Source organism: Fukomys damarensis, unplaced genomic scaffold (assembly GCF_012274545.1).
Source record: "Fukomys damarensis isolate Sample0158 unplaced genomic scaffold, DMR_v1.0_HiC HiC_scaffold_14, whole genome shotgun sequence".
NCBI classification, from domain to species: domain Eukaryota; kingdom Metazoa; phylum Chordata; class Mammalia; order Rodentia; family Bathyergidae; genus Fukomys; species Fukomys damarensis.
In genome coordinates, this window is record NW_022900926.1 from 25,940,665 (window position 1) to 25,966,018 (window position 25,354).

The 25,354-nt window shown below is 39.0% G+C and overlaps 2 protein-coding genes across 7 annotated transcripts in view; both read right to left on the reverse strand.

Annotated features, from left to right (window-relative positions):
- Positions 1-25,354, reverse strand: part of Tulp4 (TUB like protein 4) — a 191,751-nt gene that overhangs the window by 82,858 nt on the left and 83,539 nt on the right. The window lies entirely within an intron of this gene.
- LOC117286031 (stress-70 protein, mitochondrial-like) overlaps positions 6,780-25,354 on the reverse strand; it is a 75,397-nt gene continuing 56,822 nt past the window's right edge. The window contains 6 exon segments of the mRNA XM_033763478.1: positions 6,780-7,411; positions 7,413-7,770; positions 7,773-7,818; positions 7,820-7,947; positions 7,950-8,679; positions 8,681-8,868. Of these exon segments, the coding sequence (XP_033619369.1) occupies positions 6,826-7,411; positions 7,413-7,770; positions 7,773-7,818; positions 7,820-7,947; positions 7,950-8,679; positions 8,681-8,868 (2,036 nt within the window). The 3' untranslated portion in view covers positions 6,780-6,825.

The window sequence follows — 25,354 nt, forward strand, 5'->3', positions numbered from 1 at the left end:
TAACTGGGAAATTATTTCTGATTTGAATTTTTCTAGAGCCTGATTGATCAATTTTGTTACCTCCTGTGCTATGGGTCCAGGGAGTCCTGTTGGTTCACTATCAGACTTTTCATCCTCATTTCTCCTACTATTTGCCATTGGTGAACTGGAAATCTGTTTTTGTGTCTTGTTTAAGTGTTTTCTCTTTTTTATTTTTATTGTTGGGTTGTCCTTCTTTAGTTTCTGGGTATTATTTAAATCTTTCTAATATAGTTGCATTTTAGCTTTTGAGTTTCTAATGACTCATAGACAACCTCATTTTCATAATATCAGAGAAAACAACTCTTTAAATCAATCACAACCCTTTATCCCAATTGATACATTCAGCAGCCCAATAGGATCAGGCACAGCTTGCAAACTGACCACTTGTGGTAGTCATTAATGTATCACCTTTAACTCATGTGAATTAAATTAATTTCGAGAAGCAGCCCATAGTATGTTTGCAGTGAATATGCTTTTCAATATAACATCTTTACCATTTAGGATGGGGGGTTAGACTTGGAACAAGAGGATTAGATAAGTGAAAGAATTAGAGCAGGTTTGAAGTGAATCCAGAGGTTGTAGAATTACCTTACTATCTTTACAAAGCTATTAACTTCAGGGGGGATAGAGAGAGTGCAGGAATAAGGACAGGAATATATCCCCTTAACAGTAACAGGCGCTTGCCTTCCCTTGAAGGTACAGAGCCATGAGTGAGGTAAAATGACTGGAGAAAAGAACATAAAGAGAAACCCGTCCTAAAAACAAAAAATAAAAAAAGAAGTCTGAGTTCTTCAGGAACTGGAATAAAAAGGGAGATGAGGGACAATATGGTGGAGCAAGAGACTGAGTTGGAGAGAGAGGACAGAAAAAAGAAAGAAATTTTAGGGTGGAATGAGGAAAAGAAAAAAGAGAGAGAGAGAAAAAAAAATAGAATTTGAGGGGCCTCTTTCAGACTGTCTCTGTTCTCATATTATACCACATGCACAGCCATATGCAGAACCGAATCCCCTGGTCTCAGCTAGCTAATGGCAGTTCCCCACGACTGAGACTGAACACAGTCTACAAGGCCTAACTTGAGTTTCCCTACCCTCAGGGTTGAACTCCACTCAGTTCTATTACAGGTTTCCCCTGCCCTTTCTTTGAAGATGTTCAAAGTTGGGAGCTCAGAAAACTACCCTTCATGGGAACCTATGCCTCTGCAGAGTTGGTCTAAGGACTGGCCCAATCAGGAGGTTTGAGAATGGGGGGGAGAAGGTCGTGGGGTTGTTTCAAGGGCGCCCGTGTGGCTACCTTCCTTACTGCGTCTGTTGTTGCGCAGTCCAGGAGGTCGCGCACCCGCCGGGTGATCTCAGGCAGGCAGGCAGCTGAAGAGACCCCCTCCGGTGTCTTTGGGTCCTTGCTGGGTCTGTTGTCGCACAGTCCGGGAGCTCGTGCACCCTACAGGTGATCTCAGGCAGGCAGGCAGCTGAAGAGACCCCCTCCGGTGTCTTTGGGTCCTTGCTGGGTCTGTTGTTGCACAGTACGGGAGCTCGTGCACCCGCCGGGTGATCTCAGGCAGGCAGGCAGCTGAAGAGACCCCCTCCGGGCTCTAGAGTCTTGATTCACGACTTTGACTTTGCTCAACATCTCTATGGTTATCTGGAAAATTATTTCTGTTTTGAATTTTTCTAGAGCCTGATTGATCTGTTTTGTTACTTCCTGTTCTTTGAGTTCAGGGTGTCCTGGTAGTTCACTATGGGCCTCTTTATACTCAGTTGCCCTACTGTTTGGTGAATTGGAAGTCTGTCTTTGTGTCTTGCTTGTTTTCTCAGTTTGATTTTTGTTGTCAGATTGTCCTTGGTTTAATCTCTGGGTTATCACCCAAATCTTCCTGATATAATTGCGCCCTAGCTTCTGGGTCTCTAACGACCCACAGACATTCTCATCTTCATAACATCAGAGAAAACAGCTCATCAAGTCAACCACAATCCTTTATCCCAACTGATACAATCAGCAACACAATATGATCAAGCACAACATGGAAACTGACCACCTGTGGTAGTCACTAGTCTACCACCCTTAAACCATTTGAATTAAATTAAAATCAAGAAACAGTCCAAAACATGTCTGCAGTGAACAAACTTTTCAATATAGTATATTTACCATTTAATGGCTCAGACAGAGCTAGGATGCAAGACCCCTGATCTCAGTAAGCTGATGGCTGGACCCCATGATGCAGACTGACCTTGGGCTGCAAGGCCTAGATGGAGTTCCCCAACCTTCTGAATGGTTGAACTCCACACCGTTCTACTACAGGTTTCCCACGCCCTTTCTTTAAAGATGTTCAAAGTTGGGAACTCAGAATAATACCTTTTATGACAACCTCTGCCTCTGCAGAGTGGTTCCAAAGACTGGCACAATCAGGAGGTCTGAGAGTGCGCGGGGTGGTGGTGGTGTAAAGGGAGTTATGGGGGTTCAGGGGTGCTCACGTGGCTACCTTCCTGGTGCTGGAGTAATGGCGGCTCTGGGTGGGAGAAGGCGTGGCTTTCCTTCCTGCGGTGGATCGGGGACCAGGCTACCTTCCTGTTGCTGGAGTGATGGTGGTTCCGGGCAGGAGAGCAAAATGTTCCTTTTTGAGATAGGAGCCCTCCAAATGGCGTTGAGAACCATATTAATACAAAAAACTACCTCAGTGAACATGCAATATCATCAATGTTCAGAAAAAGTTCCCTCAATGTAAAAGAATTTGAATGTACTCTAAGTACAAATAGTTCAAATAAGAAATCTGCATGATTATCATCATTCTTTTCTTACTCTGTAACTTATTTAGTGAAACAGCAACTTTTAATTCACAAGAAAAAAAAAAGACTGCCAGCCTAATTTTAGATATATGTGGCTATTTTAACAAAGAATCTATAAAGCACCCTGAAAAAGAGGCTAAAATACAATGAGAATAATGATGCTATAGTTGGCTGCCCCAAAGCACATCTCACTACAAAGCCATGTATATGGAGGAGGATGAGCTAGAGCTAGGCTGGTCTACCTGAATCCTGATTTTGCCATTTACTTTATAGTTTCATGGCCATGGGCAACCTGGGGACCCGCTTGCTACCGTTTCTTGTCTGTCACAGTGTGTGTGGAGTGATGTCACTATACCACATCCTTTGAGGAGTATAAGAAAGACCCATAGAATGGTGTCAGGCACACAGGAAACACCAAGTAACTGAGAATTCTGTACCACTGGTCTATTTATGAACTCAACGTTCCAGAAAACAAAGACTGGTTCACTGCAGTAATTACATGCAGAGTATCCTGTGCTTTAATATTAGATGGTTTGAAAGTTAACTCCTCTTTCCAGATCCTCCTGCCACCTGTATCTGCTATCCAGCTATGAACCCCAAAAGATCATCACCATATGCTCCATGCCACCATGGCCTATATACTTTCTGCCTCTTGAGCTGGTGGAGAAGCCTTATTGGACCAAAAAACACCCCCCTGGCAATGACTGCGGTACTTTCTATTCAGGGTTTGGTGCAGGCCAGACCTTGCAATCACTCATCCCAGCATCCTTTGCTTTTGTTCTCAATGGCTAGCAGTGTGCCAGGCACAAAGCAGAAAGTCTTTAAACTGAACTACTCTTGAATGATGATGAACTATGTACTGTAAAATTTTCTATTATGCCTCCTCTTTAACAGTGAGACATTAAAATTGGTTCAAATGAGATTTTCTTTATTGAAACAAAAATTATATACCACACAATCCATCCTTAAAAGTGTACAATTCAATGTAGTTTTTAACATATTCAGAATTGGGCAACCATCACAGCAAGTTTTAGAACATCTTTATCACCCCCCAGAAAGCTCTGTAACTCTTTAGCAATCACTACTTAACTCCATAGTACTGCTCACTTGTCCCCAGGCAACTACTAATTTTGTCTCTGTGGATTTGCCTATTCTGGACACTTTACACAAATGGAATCACACAATATGTGGTCTTTTGCAACTAGTTTCTTTCATTTAGCATGTTTTCAAGGTTTACTTTATTTTTTTGGTACCGGGGATTGAATTCAGGTCCTTGCGCTTTCAAGGCAGGCCACCGAACTGCTGAGCTAAATCCCTGGCCCTCAAGGTTTACTTTTGCTATCACATATATTAGCACTACTTCCTTTATATGGCCAAATACATTTTGTTTATCCATTAATCAGCTGATGAATATTTGGATTGTCCCCATATTTTGGCAATTATAAATAATACTATGAGTATTTGTGTACAAGTTTTTATATACACATATATTTTCATTTCTCTTTTAAGTCAAATGTTAATTCCATGTTTAACTTTTTGAGGAACTACTGGATTATTTTCCAAAGTGGTTGTATTGATTTATATTTCTACTTATAATAAATGAGTGCTCCGGTTTCTTCATATTATCTCCAATACTAGCTGTTTATAGCTATCTTCGTGGCTGCATTTCCCAGATGGTTAGTGATGTTGAACAATCTGTTGGTAATTTATATACCCTTTGTGGAGAAATGTCTATTTCACACATTGCCCATTTTAAACTGGTTTTCTATCACTGAATTGTAAGAGTTTCTCTCAAGCCCTCTAAAATACTGACTACATTGAAGAAAAAGTTTATATTTTATTTCCAGGTAATTACATTTATTTCTCTCATTTAAATGGTCATAAATCCAGTCTTCATCCATTCATTCAATTCAAATGTTGATAAGAACTCCACAAATGAAGTCATTCAGAAGCAATAAGAATTTGAGGGCCGGGGATTTAGCTCAGCGGTTCAATGGCCTGCCTTGCAAGCACAAGGACCCGAGTTCAATCCCCGGTACCAAAACAAAACAAAACAGAATTTGAAAACACAGGTCTACAGTTAGAGCCCTGAATCTAGGGATCAAAGTGTCTCTAAAGGGTTTCAAACCTGAATATGTTGGAATTGAGTTTGTAGATTTAGCTTCTTCAGGACACTTCCTGGAAATACAGCTACACAACTCTTCCCGGTACTTCCAAACCTTCTTGTTGGAAAATGATGCATCTTCTTAATGGATAGTATTTATATTATCAGGCAGGTCTGAGTTGGGAAGAAAAGAACTTCAAGTCTTCTAATAGGAATAGAAAGCTACTAATCCTAGCCTCTCATCTGCCAAATAGCAGCAAGACTCCTCCATTAAAGCAATATATAAAACACATTGAGTAGACACATTACAACTGAAGTCTGTAGGAAATTCAACAGTTAATACTTTTCATCCCTTGATATATCCATCCATAGATTTGTCTTAAAATCCAGTGAAATAACACCACTCATGATTCTAACTTTTGTCTCTTTCCACTCAGTATCAGCTGCTGTTTCCTGAGTAAAAATTTCCTGAAAACAATGCTGAATAATAAGCACTACTCACTGCAGATATAAAGCACCTTACCTTCATGAATTAGCATTGTTTCATCATCACTTAAACAGCTGTGATGTATACATTAGTTACCTGTTGGAACTAATGTGAACACTAACCAAGTACTATCTCAGAGATGAAGACAAGCTAATGAGGTAAGCAGACTTGCCTAAGATCACAAAGAAGGCTCAAGATCTAGACCAGAAGATCTGTCATCTTTCTCCTATTCCTGAGTACTGGTCAACTGAACTGATGTGAGGCCATCAGTTACTCAACCAATTAATACTCAGGAGGTATCAAAACAGGTGCTGTTTAGGAAGCAGGTACACAGATAGAAGAAACACCCAGCCACCAGACCCCTGTGAACATGCAGGAGTTACTTCTCTTTTAAGCAGCACTATTCTTGCTATTATACTCTGAAATGCAAAACGTCCTGGAAAATAATTGCTAATAACAAGTTCTAATTCTAAGAAAAGAAAAAAAAAATCATGCCACCCTACTCCAAAAAAAACAAAAAAACAAAAAAACAAAAAACCCTGAAATGTTACTAGTAGTGGATTATAAATGATTTTTATTCAATTTTTTATTAAGTATTGCAAACATACATGATAACAAGAAATGAAGATACTAAATAAAAGTTTCAAATATACATATATATGACAGCAAAAAGAGGATATGAAATAAACAAAAATTAATGTAACAGACTCGAAATACATTATTAGTTTGATATGATCTTCAAACATTATGTTCTTTCTCATTTTCTTTTTTGTGTGTGTGTGCTTTTTATGTTTTTTTTTTTTTTAAATGCAGAATGGATTCAAAAGAATGAAGGTTCTAGTCACAGGCCAGCAGGCAGCTAAAAAGTAAGCCTTAAGAACACCAGTGATTTCATCAGTGCCTTGTTTTAAAAGCAATACCTATCAAATACCTTAGTTTTTTCTATTGCCTTATTTCCTTTGCCCCACATACATGGCACAGCTAGCTGACTTATGGACTCCGTATCCACACGTCATTCCTTACAGCAGTTTTTTTGGCCAACAAGAAGGATCTTCATCCCCATATGGTCTCCTTCCAGGTGCATGGTCCACCTCTTCTATTGAATGTGAAATGGTTTTACCCCTTAAAAATATGGCTACTTCAGCACAAACCAATGCTAAGTCTTTATAATGATCAGTAATCATCCTATTCCCTTTACATGCAACTGAAAAATGACAGGCTAACAACAGAACAATGTGAATTCTGTACTGTTAGAATTATCATCCATTAAAAGATCATTAGTTAATGGTCACTAAATTTACACATTAAGGAAATTATATATAGAATACTGCAAAAACACAGTAAAAAGACTGAAGTTTGCCCATTTCTGCTCAGGAAGTCCTACTCCCAAGCTGCATAGTACGTTGCCCTTTTGACTACAAAATATACTGCTATTACTGTTTCTCCTCTTTTTGATCTTCCTTTGGTTCTCCAGTGCCAGAACTTCCAGAGCCTTCTCTTTCAGATGCCATCTTTTTGTATGCCATTTCGAAGAGCTTCAGTGATCCCTGCTGGAGGGAAGATGCTGCCTGCCTGATGTTTTCTCCTGTTTCACTGTCTTTTTGAGCCAAGAGCTCCCTCATTTTGGAAATCTCCTCCTTTAGCTTGTTGCACTCATCAGCAGGCAGTTGGTCCTTGAGCGCTTCCATCTTTGTTTCTGTGTCATGAATTATTCCTTCAGCCATATTAACTGTTTCAACTCGTTCCTTCTTTTGCCGGTCTTCCTCAGCATACTTCTCTGCGTTTTTAACCATATTTTCAATATCATCTTTGCTTAAACCACCAGAAGACTGGATTACAATCTGCTGCTCATGTCCTGTACCCTTATCTTTGGCAGAAACATGTACAATCCCATTGGTATCAATGTCAAATGTAACTTCAATCTGAGGGACTCCACAAGGGGCTGGGGGGATGCCAACCAAAGTAAATTGCCCAAGAAGCTTGTTGTCTCCAGCCATCTCTCTCTCACCCTGACACACTAATCTCCACTTGAGTCTGTCCATCAGCAGCAGTAGAAAACACCTGGCTCTTCTTGGTTGGAATAGTGGTATTCCTGTTAATAAGTTTGGTAAAGACACCTCCCAGAGTCTCAATACCCAGAGACAGAGGAGTGACATCCAGGAGCAGCATATCTGTGACATCACCAGCCAACACACCTCCTTGAATCGCAGCTCCAATGGCCACAGCCTCATCAGGATTAACAGCTTTACTTGGAGCTCGGCCAAAAAGATCCTGTACGGTCTGCTGAACCTTGGGCATTCTAGTCATGCCACCAACAAGAATCACTTCTCCTTTGTCACTGTTGCTGATTTCGGCATCCTGCATGGTTTTCTGGCAGGAGCGATAGTCCTCTTGATTAGATCAGTGACAATTCCCTCAAACTGAGCTTCGGGTCAACTTCATATTCAAATGTTTGGGTCCAGAAGCATCCACTGTAAAATATGGCAAGTTAATGTCAGTCTGCACAGATGAAGAGAGTTCACACTTAGCCTTCTCAGCAGCTTCCCGCACTCTTCAAGTGCCATGTTGTCTTTAGTCAAATCAACTCCTGTCTCTCTCTTGAACTCCTTCACAATGTGTCGTAACAAAGCTTGGTCAAAGTCTTCACCACCTAAGAAAGTGTCCCCATTGGTAGATTTCACTTCAAATACTCCTTTCTGAATTTCCAGGATAGAAATATCAAAAGTTCCACCACCTAAATCATATACAGCAATTATTTTGTCTTCAGATTTATCTAGACCATAGGCCAGAGCAGCAGCTGTTGGTTCATTAATCACCCAAAGCACATTCAGTCCAGATATCTGGCCAGCATCCTTAGTGGCCTGTCTTTGCAAGTCATTGAAATAAGCAGGGACTGTTATCACGGCATTTTTTGCAGTGTGTCCCAAGTAATTTTCTGCAGTCTCCTTCATCTTCATCAATACAAATGCTCCAATCTGACTTGGAGAATAAAGTTTTCCATGAGCTTCAACCCAGGCATCGCCATTGGAGGCACGGACAATTTTAAAGGGAACATTTTTAAGGTCTTTCTGTACTTCAGGGTCATCATAGCGCTGGCCAATGAGATGCTTGGTGGCACAGAAAGTATTATTTGGGTTGGTGACAGCCTGTCGCTTTGCTGGCATGCCAACAAGTCACTCCCCATCTACTGTAAAGGCAACAACGGAAGGGGTGGTTCTGGCACCTTCGGCATTCTCCAGCACCTTTGCTTGTTTACCCGCCATTACTGCCACACAGGAGTTGGTAGTTAGTACCCAAATCAATACCAACAACTGCACCCTTGACTGCTTCTGATGCATAATCTCTCCTTGAAACAAATCTAAATGCTTCATGACTAAGGCCATTCCAGCCATCCTGGTGGTGGGCGACCGTGCCCGGGAAGGCGGCGGACCCTACAAGACGGACTGCTGAGGCTCGGCTGGCCACTTTCTCATTTTCTTATATTTTTGAAATAATGTAATTACAAATAAAACAAAGTTACAAATTATAGTTGAGAAACTTCTCAAAATTTTATGATTTATAAACTCCTTGGTTTTATTAATTGATAAATATCATATGCTTGTTGATTGTACCACTTACATTTTCTAACAAAACTTCCCACAGAAAAAAAATATACTTATATTTGAAATCCAAAAGCAACCAAAAAATGCACATTTTTAAGATCAGATTTTTCTGTTCAATTTTTTTATATGGTTGGATTTTCCCACAATGGGCATATTTTACTTCCACTTCGTACTTGAGAAAAATTATCTTGTGTGAAACAAACTTTATCTTTTAGCAATAATAATTATTTTTCAAGTTATTTTTATGTAATTAGTGTTTTTACCTTCACAAACACATTATCACCTCCTCTTGTTACAAGTTAAGAAGAATGACACTGAGAGAAGGTTGTTTCTCCAGTCATCTTTAACTTTAAAAAATTTTGGCAATACTCATGACATGCATAAAAGTTAAGGAAAAGCTGGTCATGAAGTACTCGCAGCTCAGCTTGAAAGAAAAAAACTATCAGTCCTATGAAGAGCTGTACTTCTCCCACACTTCAACTCCCCTTCCTCAGAGCGGATTAAAAACACTTCTATGGGCAATTCATGTTTTTAATTCACATGCATATATATGGTGTTTGTATATGCAAAATAAAGAACAGAATTCATTAGTGGTTTAGTGTACACAGTATCTTTCATGGGAATGTCAGGTTAACCCTTACCAAAAACTGTGTATAAAGGAGTCAAACATAAGATTTCTGCCAGTATATTAACTCGTTCTTACTTTCTTATAGCATCCGTCAATATTTAATTATACTTCTCTTGCCTGCAATTAACCTCTCAAATCCTTTCCACACGTCCCTCACTCAAGATATAAAAATATCAACAAAGTCTTCTTTATTCCATTTGTTATCACTTTTTTTCTTCTTTCTGAACTATTCTTTTACTTTTCTTTTTCATTTTTCTTTCTCTTATTTTCTACAGTCTAGCCTATTTGTCATCAGCACTGCATCACAATCCTTCTGGGTTACTGAAGAATGACTAAAATTGTTAAAACAAGTTTTGAATTACATGACTGAACCATGTTTGGTTTTGTAGATGCTGAAATAATCAGTAGTGGTTTTCTGCTTGCAATACTGCAACTGGGACAGATTGACACTATTATGTTGAGCAGGTTGAAGAGGTATATAAATAACAAAACATATCCAAAGCTAAGGGCACATCACGGGGAAACACATACTACATAAGGAGATATCCATAGTGGCAAAAGAGTTTTCTACCTTGATCCTCCACACTCTGCACACACACACACACACACACACACACACAAAATGTAACATGAGAATACAAGGCAACAAGATGCCTCCAAAATCTCTCAACTGCCCAAAAGCTGATCTCACAGGCACTGAAGTGGAGAAAGTCACAGGCAAAGAGCTCAGAAGCCAAACAGTTAAAATATTTGAAAAGATTTCAAAAAAAATCTGTAAGACATTAAGCAAACCCAAATAAACAAATAAAAGATTTAATTAATAAAATGTCTGACAAGCTTAAAGAAGCAAAAATATTAAGATGTGCTTTATAAAAATATACCCAAGCACAATGAATGTAATCATTAAGTACTATAAACATATACGAATAAAAATTTTAAAAACTTAAAAAAATATCTGACCGAATTAAACCAGATAATACAAGCTATGAATGACCATTTGACTAAAGAATTAAAGATTATAAAAAAGATATCAAGCAGAAATCCAGGATGTAAAAGTACTAAAGTGAAAATATGGGCATCAGAAATGATCAATATGAGAGACTGTCAGAACTAAAAGACAAAGTTGGAAGTAGTAGATCATATACTCAAGATACCCTAAAAAGCAAAGAAACACCATGGAAACTAGATCTAGTAGGTGCTTGATAATTTAGGCCAACCTAAAAATTATAGGAGTTAAGCAATCATTAGAATATAACACAAGGGCTGGGAATTTAGCTCAAGTGGTTCCAGCGCCTGCAAGGACCTGAGTTCAATCCCCAGTACCAAAAAAAAAAAAAAAAAAAAAAAAAAAAAAAAAAAAAATATATGACACAAAAGGTATAAAAAAGTCATCAAAATCACAGGAAAGTTTTTTCCAAATTCAAAGGAGGAGCTCAACATCCAAGTAAATGGGGCTACAGGACCCCCAATAGCCATGACCAGGAAGAATTCTAACACACGTCATAGTCAAAACTCCAGAAATTCAGCACAAAGAATACTAAGAGCTGTTACAAAAAACATCAACTAAATTATAAAGGCAAGCTTATCGAAATTAACAACAGACTTCTCAACAAAAACCTCTGAAGGCCAGGAGAGCTTGGAGTCAAGCTTTCCAAGCCATGAACAAACAACAAATACTGGTGCAGTTGTGGGAGGAAAATGAAACTTCTGCATAATTGGGAATGTAAATTAGAACCACCACCATGGAAATCAGTATGGAAATTCCTCAAGAAACAAAAATAAAAATTCGTTTGATTCAGTTATATCTTTTGGGGATCTTCCCAAAAGAGTTAAAGTCATCATATTGCACTGATAGCACATACCCACGTTTAAAATGGCACAATTCCCAACAGTTGCATTATGGGAGCAGCCTATATGCTGATCAACAAATTAATGGGTTAAAAAAATGTGGTATAGACAAATGGAGCACAGTGATACCTCAGTTTACAAACTTAATTTGTTTTACAATTTTGGAAAGTAGGCTGTATTTGTGTGGGGAAGATAGCCACAGATGTGTTTGTCGCCTGATACAGCATTTGTGAACAGAAACAAACATTTTGTCAAAAGCTTTTCTTTGTGAATCAAATTTCCTGCAAAAAGAAGCGTTAGTGAAATGAAGCATTACTGTACTACTCAGTCATAAAGAAGGATAAATTTGTGTCATTTGTAAGAAAATGAATAGATTTTAAAACCACAATGCTTAGTGAAATAAATTAGACAAACAATGGTAAATATTGCACAGTTTCCCTAATATGAGAAACTCAATATATAAATAAAATAATTTAAAGAGCAAAATGAAAGACAGATAGTAAGAAACAGGGAGGTAGACTCTCAGGAAATGGGAAAGGGACCTGTGAAAAGAGGGAGAGGGGAGGCAAAGGAAGGAAAATGATCAGGACACAAAATGTGTATGTATCAACTTCTCAAGATGAATGTAATTATTATGTACTTCAAACATAAACTAATAAAAAAGAATTTCTCATGTTCTTTTCCCTTCTACAAGAAAACATACCAACTTAACGCAATGTAACAATTACCTATTTTTTTTCTAAAAAGCAAGAGATTATTATTGCTTCTTGACCTTTTGGCTAAGATCAAATGTAATAAAGCAAGACATTTCAACAGACTCTTCAACAAAGAAAATATTCAGATAGCAAATAAGTACATGAAAAAAAATCACAATTAGACAACTCTATATAGTCAGAATGGCTAAAATTAACTTTATAGATTACTTAGCACTCTTGTGCTGATCATTGTACTCCTCTGATACAAGCAAAGGAAGTACAATTTCTGCTCCTTTGGTATAAATTCCCTAAGTCAGGTCCAACAGTGTCTTTCAAAAGAAAGACTAAATGGTTTTAATTTTTTTCTGTTTATCTTAGAAAGCCACTTAAGAGTGTTACTCTTAAAAATATGTATACTTTATACAGGTAGCAGGTAAATACGAAACATTGGAGTGTTAAGATCATTCTTTTGAGGCTTATGGTTATATCCTGGGTAGTATTCATTCAGTCATAAGATTTAATGGAGGCAGGCAGTGTATTTCAAAGAGAGATGGGAGAAAACATATTAGAATCTTAAGATTTTGGTGTGGAGTGAGAAATGTGGGTAGATTCTTAAAAGGATGTGAAATAGGGCCGGGATTTAGCTCAGTGGTGTCGCCACCTGCTGTGCAAGCACAAAGTCCTGAGTTCAATACCTGGTTACCACACACACACAAAGTGAAATGTAACTGCTTTACTTTTTAAATCTTCTTTGTGAAGTATAATACACATGCTTAAATGATTTCTAGTTACTTCCTTTGAAATTTCAAATATTAAAGGAGGATGAGTTTTATCAAAAAAGTCATTATTGTCATGAATTTTAAACACTATGTCTAATAAAACTTAATAAATCTTTATATACACAAGAAACTCAAAACCTAAGTATCACATGTACAAATTTAAATTTAAAAACTATACTATTTCCTTTTCCTCATATTTATTTTTCATTAACTTCCAAAAATAAATAAACCTGTAATTGTGAAACAATCCCACTGCAGAGCTTAGAGTTAATTTCTCAAAAGGTAATATATTTCCAGTTGTTGAAATAGTTGAAAAGTGTATTAAAAATGTATTCAGTGCTTTACTTCAAAAAGTAAAAACATCATGTTCTACTATTTTCACAACTATTTTGTACTTCTCAGTTTTCTCGCATAGTCCAGCTACCCGAGGTGGACCGCCCTAGCTGGGGATGCAGTGCCTCTCTCCCTGTCTGTTTTGTTTTCCTCCAAACTCAGTCTTTCCTGAAAAGTACTCTGGGTTGAGAATGTCATCCTAAGACTCACGTGAGACCTAACCTTAGTTCCAACATTCCTGAACCAGAAAGGGTGATTCCAGTTTGTAAAGGGAGTCTCAGAAAACAACTGGGTTCAAACAGGGCAAGTAACTTTAAGCACCAGTACAAAAGTGTGAAGTAGAAAATAAGATATTTGGAATAAGAAGCACTGACCCCCTTAAGTATTTAGCAAAAGTCCTTAATTTATTTTTTTCTTTTCTGTCGTTGTTGTTGTTGTTGTTGAGACAGGATCTTGCTAATATAGTTCAGGCTGGTCTTGAACTCACAGAGATCCTTCCTGCCTTAGCCTCTCGAGTGCTGAGATTACAGGTGTGTACCACCAGGCCTAACTATAAGTTCTTATTTTGTACTATTCACTGTTGTCTATTTGCAATGGTACTTTCCCCTTGCATTTAGATTTTATTCTAATTTGCAACAGGGATCACAATCAAATAAAAATCTTTACAGTGATCCACACACATGTACACGTCTTGACTTAAGCTAACAAATTTATTAGTTTCACAATTTATATATTTTGTTTTTAATTTCTTGAAATATGTTTGCAGTAGCTCTAACGAAACTGTAAATTGTCAATCCACCACACTCACAGGCTTTCAGGCCTGTGAAACAAGGATGTTAACTTCTGCCATAGTTTCGATTTTGAGTGTCACTGAGGGCCAATGTGTTAAAGGGATGGTCCCCAGGGTGAAGCTATGGACAGCTGGTGGAACTTTTGGGAAGGGGGGCCAAAATGGGAGGTCTTTAGATCACTGGGAGCATACCCTTAAAGGGGGACTCTAGTTCACCAGTATCTACCAATATCATCCTCCTCCTGCCCTTTTCTTCCTTTTCCTCCCTCTCCTCCTCTTCCACCTCTTCCTTTTCTTCTTCTTCCTGTTTTTTTTCTCTTTGGTTCAGTAGGCAAACAGTTTTGTTCCACCACACTCTTATTAAGATCTTCTGCTTCATGATGGGGCTAACCAATCATGACCTGTAACCTCTAAAATTGTGAATCAAGAAAACCCTTTTCTTTTTATAAGTTATTATCTCAGATATTTTGCTACGGTGATGGAAAGCTGGCTAACACACCTATATTTCTATGGAAATGAAATTCTCAAAGTGACCCCATGGCCAGGTTCTCAGAACAGACATTATCATCTTCATCTTACAGAAAAGGCAACTGAGGTTGAGAGAAGTTAACTGGCCCAAGGCACCCAGACAGGAAGGGGCAAAGCAAAGGCCAGAAACCAGGTACTTCTACTCTTCATTCAGTGTACTTTCTTATTTAAAAAACAAGATAGAGCACAACCAATTGACAATCCTATTGTCTAGGAACACCTATTCATTCTGGACAAGCTATTTCATTTTTGAAGAATGCTCAAAAATTTTAAACTAAGAAAGCAGAAATTTCTAGTCTAGAAACTTTATTATTCAAAACAAACTATGTAAAAAGTTCTGAGAAAACTAGCAAAAAATGGGGCAGAATTAGGAAGCATAAACACAAATATTAAGAAGCAAAATGTTTTTTGTGAGAGAAAACTTTCAATAAGAAGAGCTGTCTATTAATAGAAGGGGCTGTCTTTAAGAGGAACCTGGATCACAAGAAAGATTTAAGCAGAGGCCTGACAACTGCTAGAGGTACTGGGAGGCAATTCACCCAACTTGGGGGTACTTGACAGACTAGACCTGGGGGACCTTCACACTGCCACCAAAACTACAAATTAATGTCCTCAAATTTAACAACAAAAAAGCTGACCTGAAGCATCTAGCAACTGCTAACTCACTAAATTTGCTAAAGGAAAATTCAATAATTAAAGTAGTCTATTGTCAGTGAGGTACAAGTCTGGCTGGGACAAGTGCACCGCACATATGTCTCCTAGCACACTAGTAGAGGCCTAGCTCATGCATTGAGCCTTGTCTATGTCCAGCTATGGCCTCGCTTGTCCCCCACTAGTTGGATGTCTCCATCGTCCATCCAAGGACACTCCAATAACCAATCCTGTTAAGCCAAACATATTACTCCGCCTTTGCCACTCCCTCTTTCAAAACTTTGTAATTGCTGGCTGAACTTATTAAAAGCAGGCACATTCCAGAAACCTCCCAGAGTCTGCCTGGTGATTCCATGCCTTACTGTCCCAGTCTGAGTTCCTGAACTTTGTTCTGTGAGGACAACAACAGTCTATTTTGATTAAAATTTTATGTTTTAAATCTTATGAGTCTTATCTATTAGGTATGCACTTTAGTCATTTACATTTAGTTGAATAGATTAATTTCCAAGCTATTCCTCTTCACTTTTCAGACCAGTTAAAACAGTACAATTCTTGATATCTTGCTCTTTGAAATCTCTACCATTTGGCCCATATCCAGCATTTGATCAGGAAGCAGCACAACTCTAAACACCTGACACCACCTTTGATCTGTAGCCATGTTTGTCTGGCTACTCAATGAAGACAGGATCTTAGCACATCCTCTGGCATCCAACCATCAGCCCCGTTCAAGGCACACCTCTCACTCTTGAGTGAGGACAACAAATCTTCAACAGGGAAATCCACACTGCCAACTGATAACCTGGATTCCTGTCTGGGGTTTAGACTCCAGGTCTTTGGTTTGTATGAAAAGTCAAGTTAGGCTTAATCAGTGATAAAGAATTTTTCAGAGCTTTCAGTGATACAAAAGTCCACTGTGGCACATGTGCCATAGGTTTGCCACTACTGAGCTAGATCATTTCTAAGGACCCTTCTAGCTCAAATATTTTGATTTACATAGGGTTCTATTCAATCAAATATTAAACAAATTCAAAATAGCCACTCCTAAGCGAAATATCCTGTCAAACTTAAAGATTCACCACCCATGAAGAAATCTAGCAGCTAGGTTAAGTATGACATAATCACTGGGAAAGGGAAGAAATAGGGGAAGCTCAGGGTAAGTTCAAGAACTATTTCAATTCAAAGTTAGGAGCCAGATTTTCTCCTTCAAAGCATTTATAATGTTAAAAAAGATGAGGGTAGGGTAGGGGAAAAGAAAAAATATGACAAAAGGAAAAATGGAAACAAAGCCTTTGTAAATAGGGAAGGATAGAGGGGGTGGAGGGCAGGGGTATAGGGGAAAAATAAGAACCAAGATACATTATGTAAAGGTGCAAGATCCCAATACTGAATGTAACTGTACTGTATACCTAAAAAGTGCCAATAAACTTAATAGAAAAAAAAAGATGAGATATGTTACTACTTGTTAAACAATTAGTTCCTCAACAGCCCAAATGCCCATCAACTGATAAGTGGATAAAGAAGATGTAGTTTTTTTATACAATGGAGTTCTACTCTGCCATAAAGAAGGATGAGCTTCAGATATTTATAGCTAAATGGATGGACCTTGAGACAATACTCTTAAGTGAAACATATTGGGCACACGTGTTTAAATACCACATTGTTTCTCTGGTGTGAGAAACTGAATGTGGACACAAGGACTGAGAATGTATAATGAATGTTGGGAAATGGGAAGGAAGTCTTCAAATGGGAAGGGAAACAAGGGAGGAAGAAAGTGAAAATAGAAGGAAAAAATGGAAACAAAGCTTTTGTACATAGGGAGCAGAGGGGGCTTATGTGGGGGGTATAGGATAAAATACAATAAAATTTATTTTAAAAAATCCAAAAAACGATATTTGTTCCTCAAGGGCAAAATGCAAATTTAGTTTCTATGCAGCACAGCACATTGTCTTCTCATGGTTAATTCTGTGTGTCAAATTGATTGTGCCTCTCTGAATTCATGGGCAACATTCCTCATTTGGGTATGTTATTTCAGCCTATTTACTGAGTAACCCCAAAGCTGCTAGTCTGAGGTACAGCCCAGGATAAGAAAAGGCTCTGTAATTGCTCCAGGCTGCTGTGCAGGCTGCTCCTTCACTTGGGCCATAGGAATCAGCAGACCCAATAATGCTTTGAAGCCTATGTCAGATCTCTGGAGGTGACTCACAGTGAAGGCCTTGCAAGTTTGAAGCAAAGCCCTGCCATTCTCCTCAGATTACTCCCCTTTTGAGAAACAATTTGTGACTTGCTAGTGAACATTCACAGAGACTGAACAAACACTTCACCGTGGGCCACCAAGTTACCAAACCAGATGAGGTGCCTGTCTGAGGTGTTATCTGACTCACCAAGCCACAAAGTTGGGCACATACACCAATACTCCATCATCAAATGGAAGTGGTGGGCTCAAACAGGCTCTGAAGAGATAAGTAAATCTCAGAGAAGTGGTCCAATGCTAGCATTTCCCACTCTCGCTATGCTGCCTTCTTTCTCCCAGCCGATCCTATGACCTCATGAGAATTCCTCATGACCAACTGACAGTGGAATAGGAGAACTAGGCCTGGTTTATAAATACTACGTAGAATGCAGCACTACAAAATTCTCCAAGTGGACAGAACTTCAACTAACACACATACCTGGCTGTTCACTTTGCTTGGAAGGCCAGTTGTGCAATTATATACTAATTTACAGCATAAATGTTTTGGCTGAATGCTCAGAACTGGAAGGAACATGATTAGAAAACTGGTGACAAGGAAATCTGGGGGAAAATGTAGGTGTACAGACCTGTCCAACTGGTTAAAAAAAATGAAGATATGTAGGGCAAGTGCTCACCAAAAAGTGTCCTCAGCAGAGGAGGATTTTAATAAGTGAATAGGACAACCTGTTCCATGGACAGCAGTCAGCCTCTTTCCCCAACCATATGATTACCCACAGAGCCCAAGAACAAAGCAACTATGGAGGAACAGATGCTACACATGAGCTCAGTAACATGGACTTCCACTCATCAAACTATCCAGGCAGGATACATTGCTAAGTGCCCAATCTGCAGCCAACAGAGTCTAATACCCTGGCATCATTCTCCAGGGGTAATCAGTCTCCTGCCTGGTGCATTGATTACATTGGAGAATATCATGGAAGAGGCAGCATTTTGCCCTTAACCAGAACAGACATTCTAGAGATGAATTTGCCTTTCCCTGGAAGCAATGCTTCTGTCAAAAATATTGTCTGAGTATAGGGACTAGATATTGGTATTCATATCGAGAGCATGCCAGGCCTTCTGGTACAGTGTGTGGATGATCCTGTTTCTACTTCTTACTGGCTATGTGGCTTTAGAAAAGGCCTTATTCTCAAGGGGCTGGTGTAAGGAATGATTTAACTTGGTTAGTGACACTAGAGTGAGACTGGATACAATTGTGAAGAAGGATTAGCTGTTCTGGTGGCGATTATTCTACATACCTTTCTAATACTAAACAAAAGGTGGGAGGCAGAGGGGTGCCAAGAGATAGAACCTTGGTTTCATGTACAAAAGTTCAACATCTATGCTTGATATGGTGGTGCACACCCATAATCCCAGCATTCAGACAGGATGAGGCAGAAGGACTGCTTCGAGTTCAAGGCTAGCCTGGGCTGCATAATGAGTTCAAGGCCAGCCTCAACTACATAGTGAGACTCCTCTCCAACAACAACAAAAATCGACATTTATATGAGACATTCTCAGCGAAGAATAACTTGTTTTCCTTGCCATTTTTCTAATGGAAAATTCAACCAGTCCAAGACTTTTGGATTCTTATTCCTCTGCAAAGAACTATCTCTACAGATCTCTGATTTATTCTTTCTTGTTGTCATAACAGAAAATTTCAAGGGTTAAGAAAAAAATCAAAGTAGAAAGTTTTATTCATTATTCCAAGGGTTGTAATAATTAGTCAGAGAGCAGTAAGAACAATATTCACAGCCCCTTAAAACATCTGCCTCCCCACAGGCCTCTTCAGCTCTGCATTTTTTGAGTGTCACTGACCTTGCCACCTTCACAATATACTCATATCTGCAACTCTAGGCTATGAGGTATGAAATCCAGGCGTGATGCTGATAAAGAGTTTTCACACAATGAAGACCACACCCTTGGCCCCCCTCTCCCCCTAGAGCCCCAGTGGCTATTCTCTGCTCTCCCTCCTGCAGAGCTATTGAAATATCAGCCTCTCCGGGTGGAGGTCAGTGCTTCTGCCCCTAGCTGTGTTGTCAAACTCGCAGGGATGACAAGGAATCGGACTGCCTGAACCACATCTATCTCAATGTAATTACTCCCTTGCCACTATGTCAAGTCAACACACACCACACACCACACACCTATTAAACCCCGTCCAACTTTCCAAGACTCAAACAAGCTTGGTTACAAATTATTAGCTAATACTTATGAAAGGGCTATGGGACTTTCTAACACATTTCAGCAGCAGACTCAAAAATTTTTAATATCACACGAGATCCTGCTAGGAAGAAACCCTAAGTAAAACACAAATTATAGTGAAGTGGACACTTGGGTATTAGAGAGATGCAACATTCTGCAAATGTAATGAACTAGCCATAGAAAAGATTTTAGCACACTGAAAGAGTAGGCATGAGTGACAATTAACCTAAATGTGGATGAGAGTTTTAGATGCAAACACTGTCATTTTTATTTTATAAAACTGGAAACTGATTTTTAGAGAGGTCAGGTATGGTACTTTGTTCAACATCACAGATCCACTAATAGTGGCACCACTATTCAAAACCTAGACACAGTTCTAAAGTTCAAATTTAAATACTCCACATACAAGTTAACGCTAATGAGAACAAGCTTTAATTATAAATCTAGACTAGATGACTGCTGTGGCTTGTGTCTAGCTGTCTCCCTAGGGCCTCATGAGGTTGTGGGTGAGGCTTTTTGGAAGTGGCTGGATCTAGAGTGTGATGCTGGGATCGAGGATGTGATGCTGGGATTGATTTATGGTGTGATGCTAGGATTAAGGGTGCCCTACCCTGGGTGAAAGTGCTACCTGCCCTAATGGTGGGTAGTCTGGATAAGATACAAAGGACAGAAAGAGGATTGCTGCTTCAATTGTCACTTGCTGCATGATGCTTCTGCTGCCTTCTGTGAACTGCTTCTCCTCTGAGATGCCCCTCTGCCATGCCATCCTGCCTTGGAGCCAGCTGATTATAGACTGAAACCTCTACAAACTGTGAGACAAAATAAATCTGTCCTCCTTTAACCTTAGGTGTTGGATATCTTGTCTCAACAATAAGAAAAGTAAGACAATAACTAACTATTAGATAAGTAGGCAAATACAGCAAAAAGAAAACCCCTAGTTATATTCCCAAAACGACATACCAATGAACGAGGGTAATTAGAAGCTCCTGAGGGTTCTCACTGATGACAGAGAAAAGCACAAGCAAAAGTGACAGACAAGCCTGCAGCTTGGGGAAGAAAAAGGATATAAGGCCAAAGGAGGAGTAAGCTGCTAGGACAAGCTGCTCTAGTTCAATTAATGTACTGCAAACCACTGGGAAGATTTTTGATGACTTAACTAGTTAACTAGGCTGGGAATGTAATTTAATGGTACAGCACATATTCAGCATCCCATAAAGCCTTGGGTTCAAACCCTAACATGGCACATGGCACATGCACACTTACTCATACACAGTTCTAGTTAACAATCAGCTTTCTAGCAACTGCTGGAGATTCATTCCCACAAGTTTTTTAAAAAACATTTTTTACCAATCCCGTTAGCCATTTGAGAAAAACAACATCATAAGTATATAAACCTGTTTTAGTAAACTAAACACAAATAACTGGTGTTTATTGTGTTGTGACACTTGTTATTCTAATACAAATTGGCAAACATTCTCAGAGCCAGGATTCTGGCAGAGATAATTTATCTCCTAATTACTTGATATTCATCAGTTATTTTCTGATATAGCTACAAAAATAATCCAAAGACCTAAAAAAAAGAAAATCAATTGCCATTTGAAAAAGTACACTGTATGCTTTTAAAACATAAAGCTTAAAAGAAAGCTAACAGTTTTCACGACAGTATTATATTGCTTTAAAAAACCAAAATACAACCAATGATTTTCATTTTTGAGGATACTGTAGTTTTTAAAATTCTGAAGTCTCACTATAATTCAGAAATGAGAGAAAGTTCAGCTCATTTAATATAACTATGGTTTTCACATAGAAGACAATAGCTTCATGTGTTTTGACAGATGTCCATTCTTTCTTTACATTTTGTGACACAAATAATTTTGAAACAGTAACCAGATTCAACACTGCAAACTAAATAAAATAAGAGTATAAAGTAAGAGTGAAAAAAACCCAAGCAATCCATTCCTCCATCCATGGTCTATCTTTTCCCCCTCAATTTAATTCAAATAATGTTTAACCATTGACCTTAGAGTACATAGGAACTGGAGATACTAAAAGTCCCAGCACAGAGTTCCTTTCTGGGAATACAGGCCAAGATGAAGGGTAATTCATAAGGCAAGACAGAGAAGTAATGAGTCTCCTTTTTCTTATGACAGCAGGCATGGGGTGTGGTTTCGATGAAGGCTGCCATGCCCCTCTTCCTTGCTTCCTTTAGCTCTCCCATGGCACCCCCTAACCTCCAAGGATGGACTTGGGACAATTTGCCTTGAGGTATGCTCCCAGATTACTTAGTGGTCGCTCTCCAGTCTATAGTTTACCTATCAGACATAATATCCTTCCACCAATCCTGCCACTCCAGACATGAAAATGGCCCCTAATGTGGCAGAGAGGTAAGGGAGGGATCTGGGCCCACTATTTTAACATCACCAGCCTCCTCAAGTCCCACTAAACTGTGATGAACACAACTAGCTCTCCTGAAGATTCTCTGGTTCAGCCCTGCCATATTTCAGAGATGTGATAAATGTGAGTTTGCATCTCCCTAGCATTTCTTTGAATTCTTGCCTTGAAACCTATGGCTGTCCTGGAGGCCCTGCACCCATTTGGACCAATCACAGGCCTTCAGCTGTTATGTAAGCAGCACTCCCCCTCATACTTTTTAGGTTATTCATTCTTATTCATTCTCTCTGGAGTACTGGTCCCCAGTGCTACCTTCTGCACAGGTGTTATTCTGGTGGTCCTGTGAATCTACTCAGGACTCTTACCCTGAATAGTGTGGGCAGAGAAGTCACTTTAAAAGACCAATAAACTCTAGAGCAGTAACAGGGGACATTTTAGAGCTTTCAATGATACTATAAGTCTGCCATAGCACACGTGCCATAGGTTTGCCACCACTGCACTAGAGCCTGTCAGCCCTAAACAGCTCCACAGACCAGCAGCCAATGACAATCAGTGACAGAGAACAGCACTTGGCAGTTTTAACCAGTGGTACCTGACACAAACTGGCACTGAATAGCAGCATCTGGCAGCAGCAGAGGCAGCACATAGCAGGATTGACAGACAGCATATGGCACAAACTGGTGTCAAGTGGCAGCAACCAGCAGCAGAAGAGAGCAGTAATCAACACAGTCAACCAACGGCATCTGGCACCAGCCTATGTTCAATGGTGGTGTCCAGGAGTGACTGAGATCAGTAGCCAGCTGAGATGACTGAAACTATCCAGTGTAAGCAAGAATCATCTAGAAGCAGCCAGCAGCTGGCAGTGCTGACCAACTTTCAGCACTAACTAGTGTTGACCAGTGGCATTGGGGCAGCTGCACTTTACCAATTCATGATTTTTATCTGAATCAACCAAAAGAATCCTCAAGTGACTGGCAACGAAGGGAATGGATTGGAGAAATGGAAGGAGACACACAGGGTAGGAGGCCTGGGATAAAGCTTCCTAGGGGTAAGAACTCAAGTATGGGCTTTAGGTGATGATTTTTTATTTAAAAAAATTTTTTTTTTACTTCTGAGGCTCAAAGAGTTCCAAAGAATTTTACCAGATGGGCATGGTGGTATATACCTGTAATCCCAGCACTTCGGGAGTCTGAGGCAGGAGCATCCTAACTTCAAATCCAGCCTTGGCAAGTTAGCACCTCAGTGATAAGACTTTATACAGGACTTTTCCTGTTTTAACTGTCAACCTGATTAGCCCAAGAGATATCTAGGACATTAGTAAAGCACACTAGTGGGGGTGTCTTGGTGGGCTACAGGAGCACAATTCGGGTAACTATATCCAGTCACAGGCCTCTTTACAACATATTCTGCTTTCTGGTTGTCATGAGTTGGAACAGTTTTCCTTCACCAAAACCTTCCTTTCTGATGCACCTGCCCTGGAGCCAGCTGAACATGAATTAAACATCTGAAATTGTGAGCCAAAATAAGTCTCTTCTCCTTTAAGCTGTGGGTGTCAGGATTTTGTCCCAGTGACACAAAAGTTATCAATACATTTATAAGCCAACACTAAGATTCAGTCTCCTAAAGGTCAGTCCAAAACACAAAACTGTCTTAGACTGACTAATTTTAATCACATTCCAATATAGATTGGAATACTTTACAAATCAAAGTGGACATTATTATAAAACCATCTACATTTTTAAAAATGAAACAAGGGAGTGAAGAGGTGTGTCTCTAACTACTGGTGCCACTCCAAAGTAGAGTATCAGTTAGAAGACTAGCACTCTAAAGGCATGAAAAACATGGATGCAGCAAGCCTAAATAATTCATGAGCCATCAGTAGCTGACCTCACTGCTATTTCACTTCACATTGGCTTCATTGGAGGAGGTTCTAGAAGAGGCATGGCATGGTCCAACTTTAATCACTAACCATTAATCTTTACTTTTTACTACTTGAGTTATGGATCACTTTACACTTTGACTCAGAATATATTCAACAGAAAAAAAACAAATGACATATGCATACACATTCTCTATGTTTATGCAACTCTTCTTAGCTGCCAGAGAAAAAACTGCTTTTAAAGGTCAATTTGGAACTACCTGTGGGTTTTTTACCTTCTTGATCAAGAGGTCTTACATTCTGCTTGCTGCAGTACATAGCCTACAAACATGTCATACTGTATCAGTGGTTCTACCTTAAGAATGGAAATGTCATCATTTTTTTGAAGTTATACAGTACACTGTAAATAGAAATAAGCAAAACAAACACAAATTACAGGTGGGGACAGTTGTGTTTTTTATCAAACTCAATTAAAACTGTTCCATATTTTAAAGGGCTAGAAATTGAGTTCTGCATTTCCAAACTGTTACCAGGATAACTCAGATCACTTGCAACTGCTTACAAAAAGTATTGGGTTGTCTAGACTACAATAACTAATAGACTAATAGGTAAATCACATTGGGCTAAATTCCAAGTAAGACACTGGAGATGCCTGAGTTGTTTCTTACACTTACTGAGCATTTACCATGTACCAGACACCATGCAGGAGCCAAAGAGACAGCTAAATATGGCACTTGGCACAAATACTCAACAATCGCTCAGGACAAGATGAGACAGGTAGATAATTTACAACAATGAGCTAGTGCAAGTTTAGAAATACAGTATATGTGAAGTGCTCTGGGTACAAGGCAGGGTGTCAAGGGCTTCCTTACTTACATGTCTCCATAAAAAGGCATTTTCAGAACTCTCCAAACACCCAGAGCAAATGAAACTTTAGCACTCCTTGCTAAAAACCTCAATTACCTAGAATTCCATTAACAGTCATTAAATTCACTTCTGCTCAGCACTGCCCTTTTAGAGTGAAAACTGGTATGGGTTTATTAACAGTTATACAAACAAAAAATTATGTTCCCTAATATATTTAACACATAAGATTTCCCCTTCAAAATATTTCTTAATGTTTAGTTTTCTGAATGTACATGCTACTATAGTATAACTAAACACTGGCTCTGAGTCATCAATGTAAGTTACCTGGAACACACCTTGAAATTTTTTTAACCTAAATTCCACTTTGGCAACTCTGTATTTGGATTTAGTTATATGTCTATTTATTAAGCTCAACTTTTTCCCATTTTGCTGATCCATTACTCCATGCATATTTGCAAAACTCTTTTTGAAAGAAACTAGTAAAGGCAGCTTGGTCAAAGAAATTCAACTACGAATAAGCTGTAAAAACAGGAGTC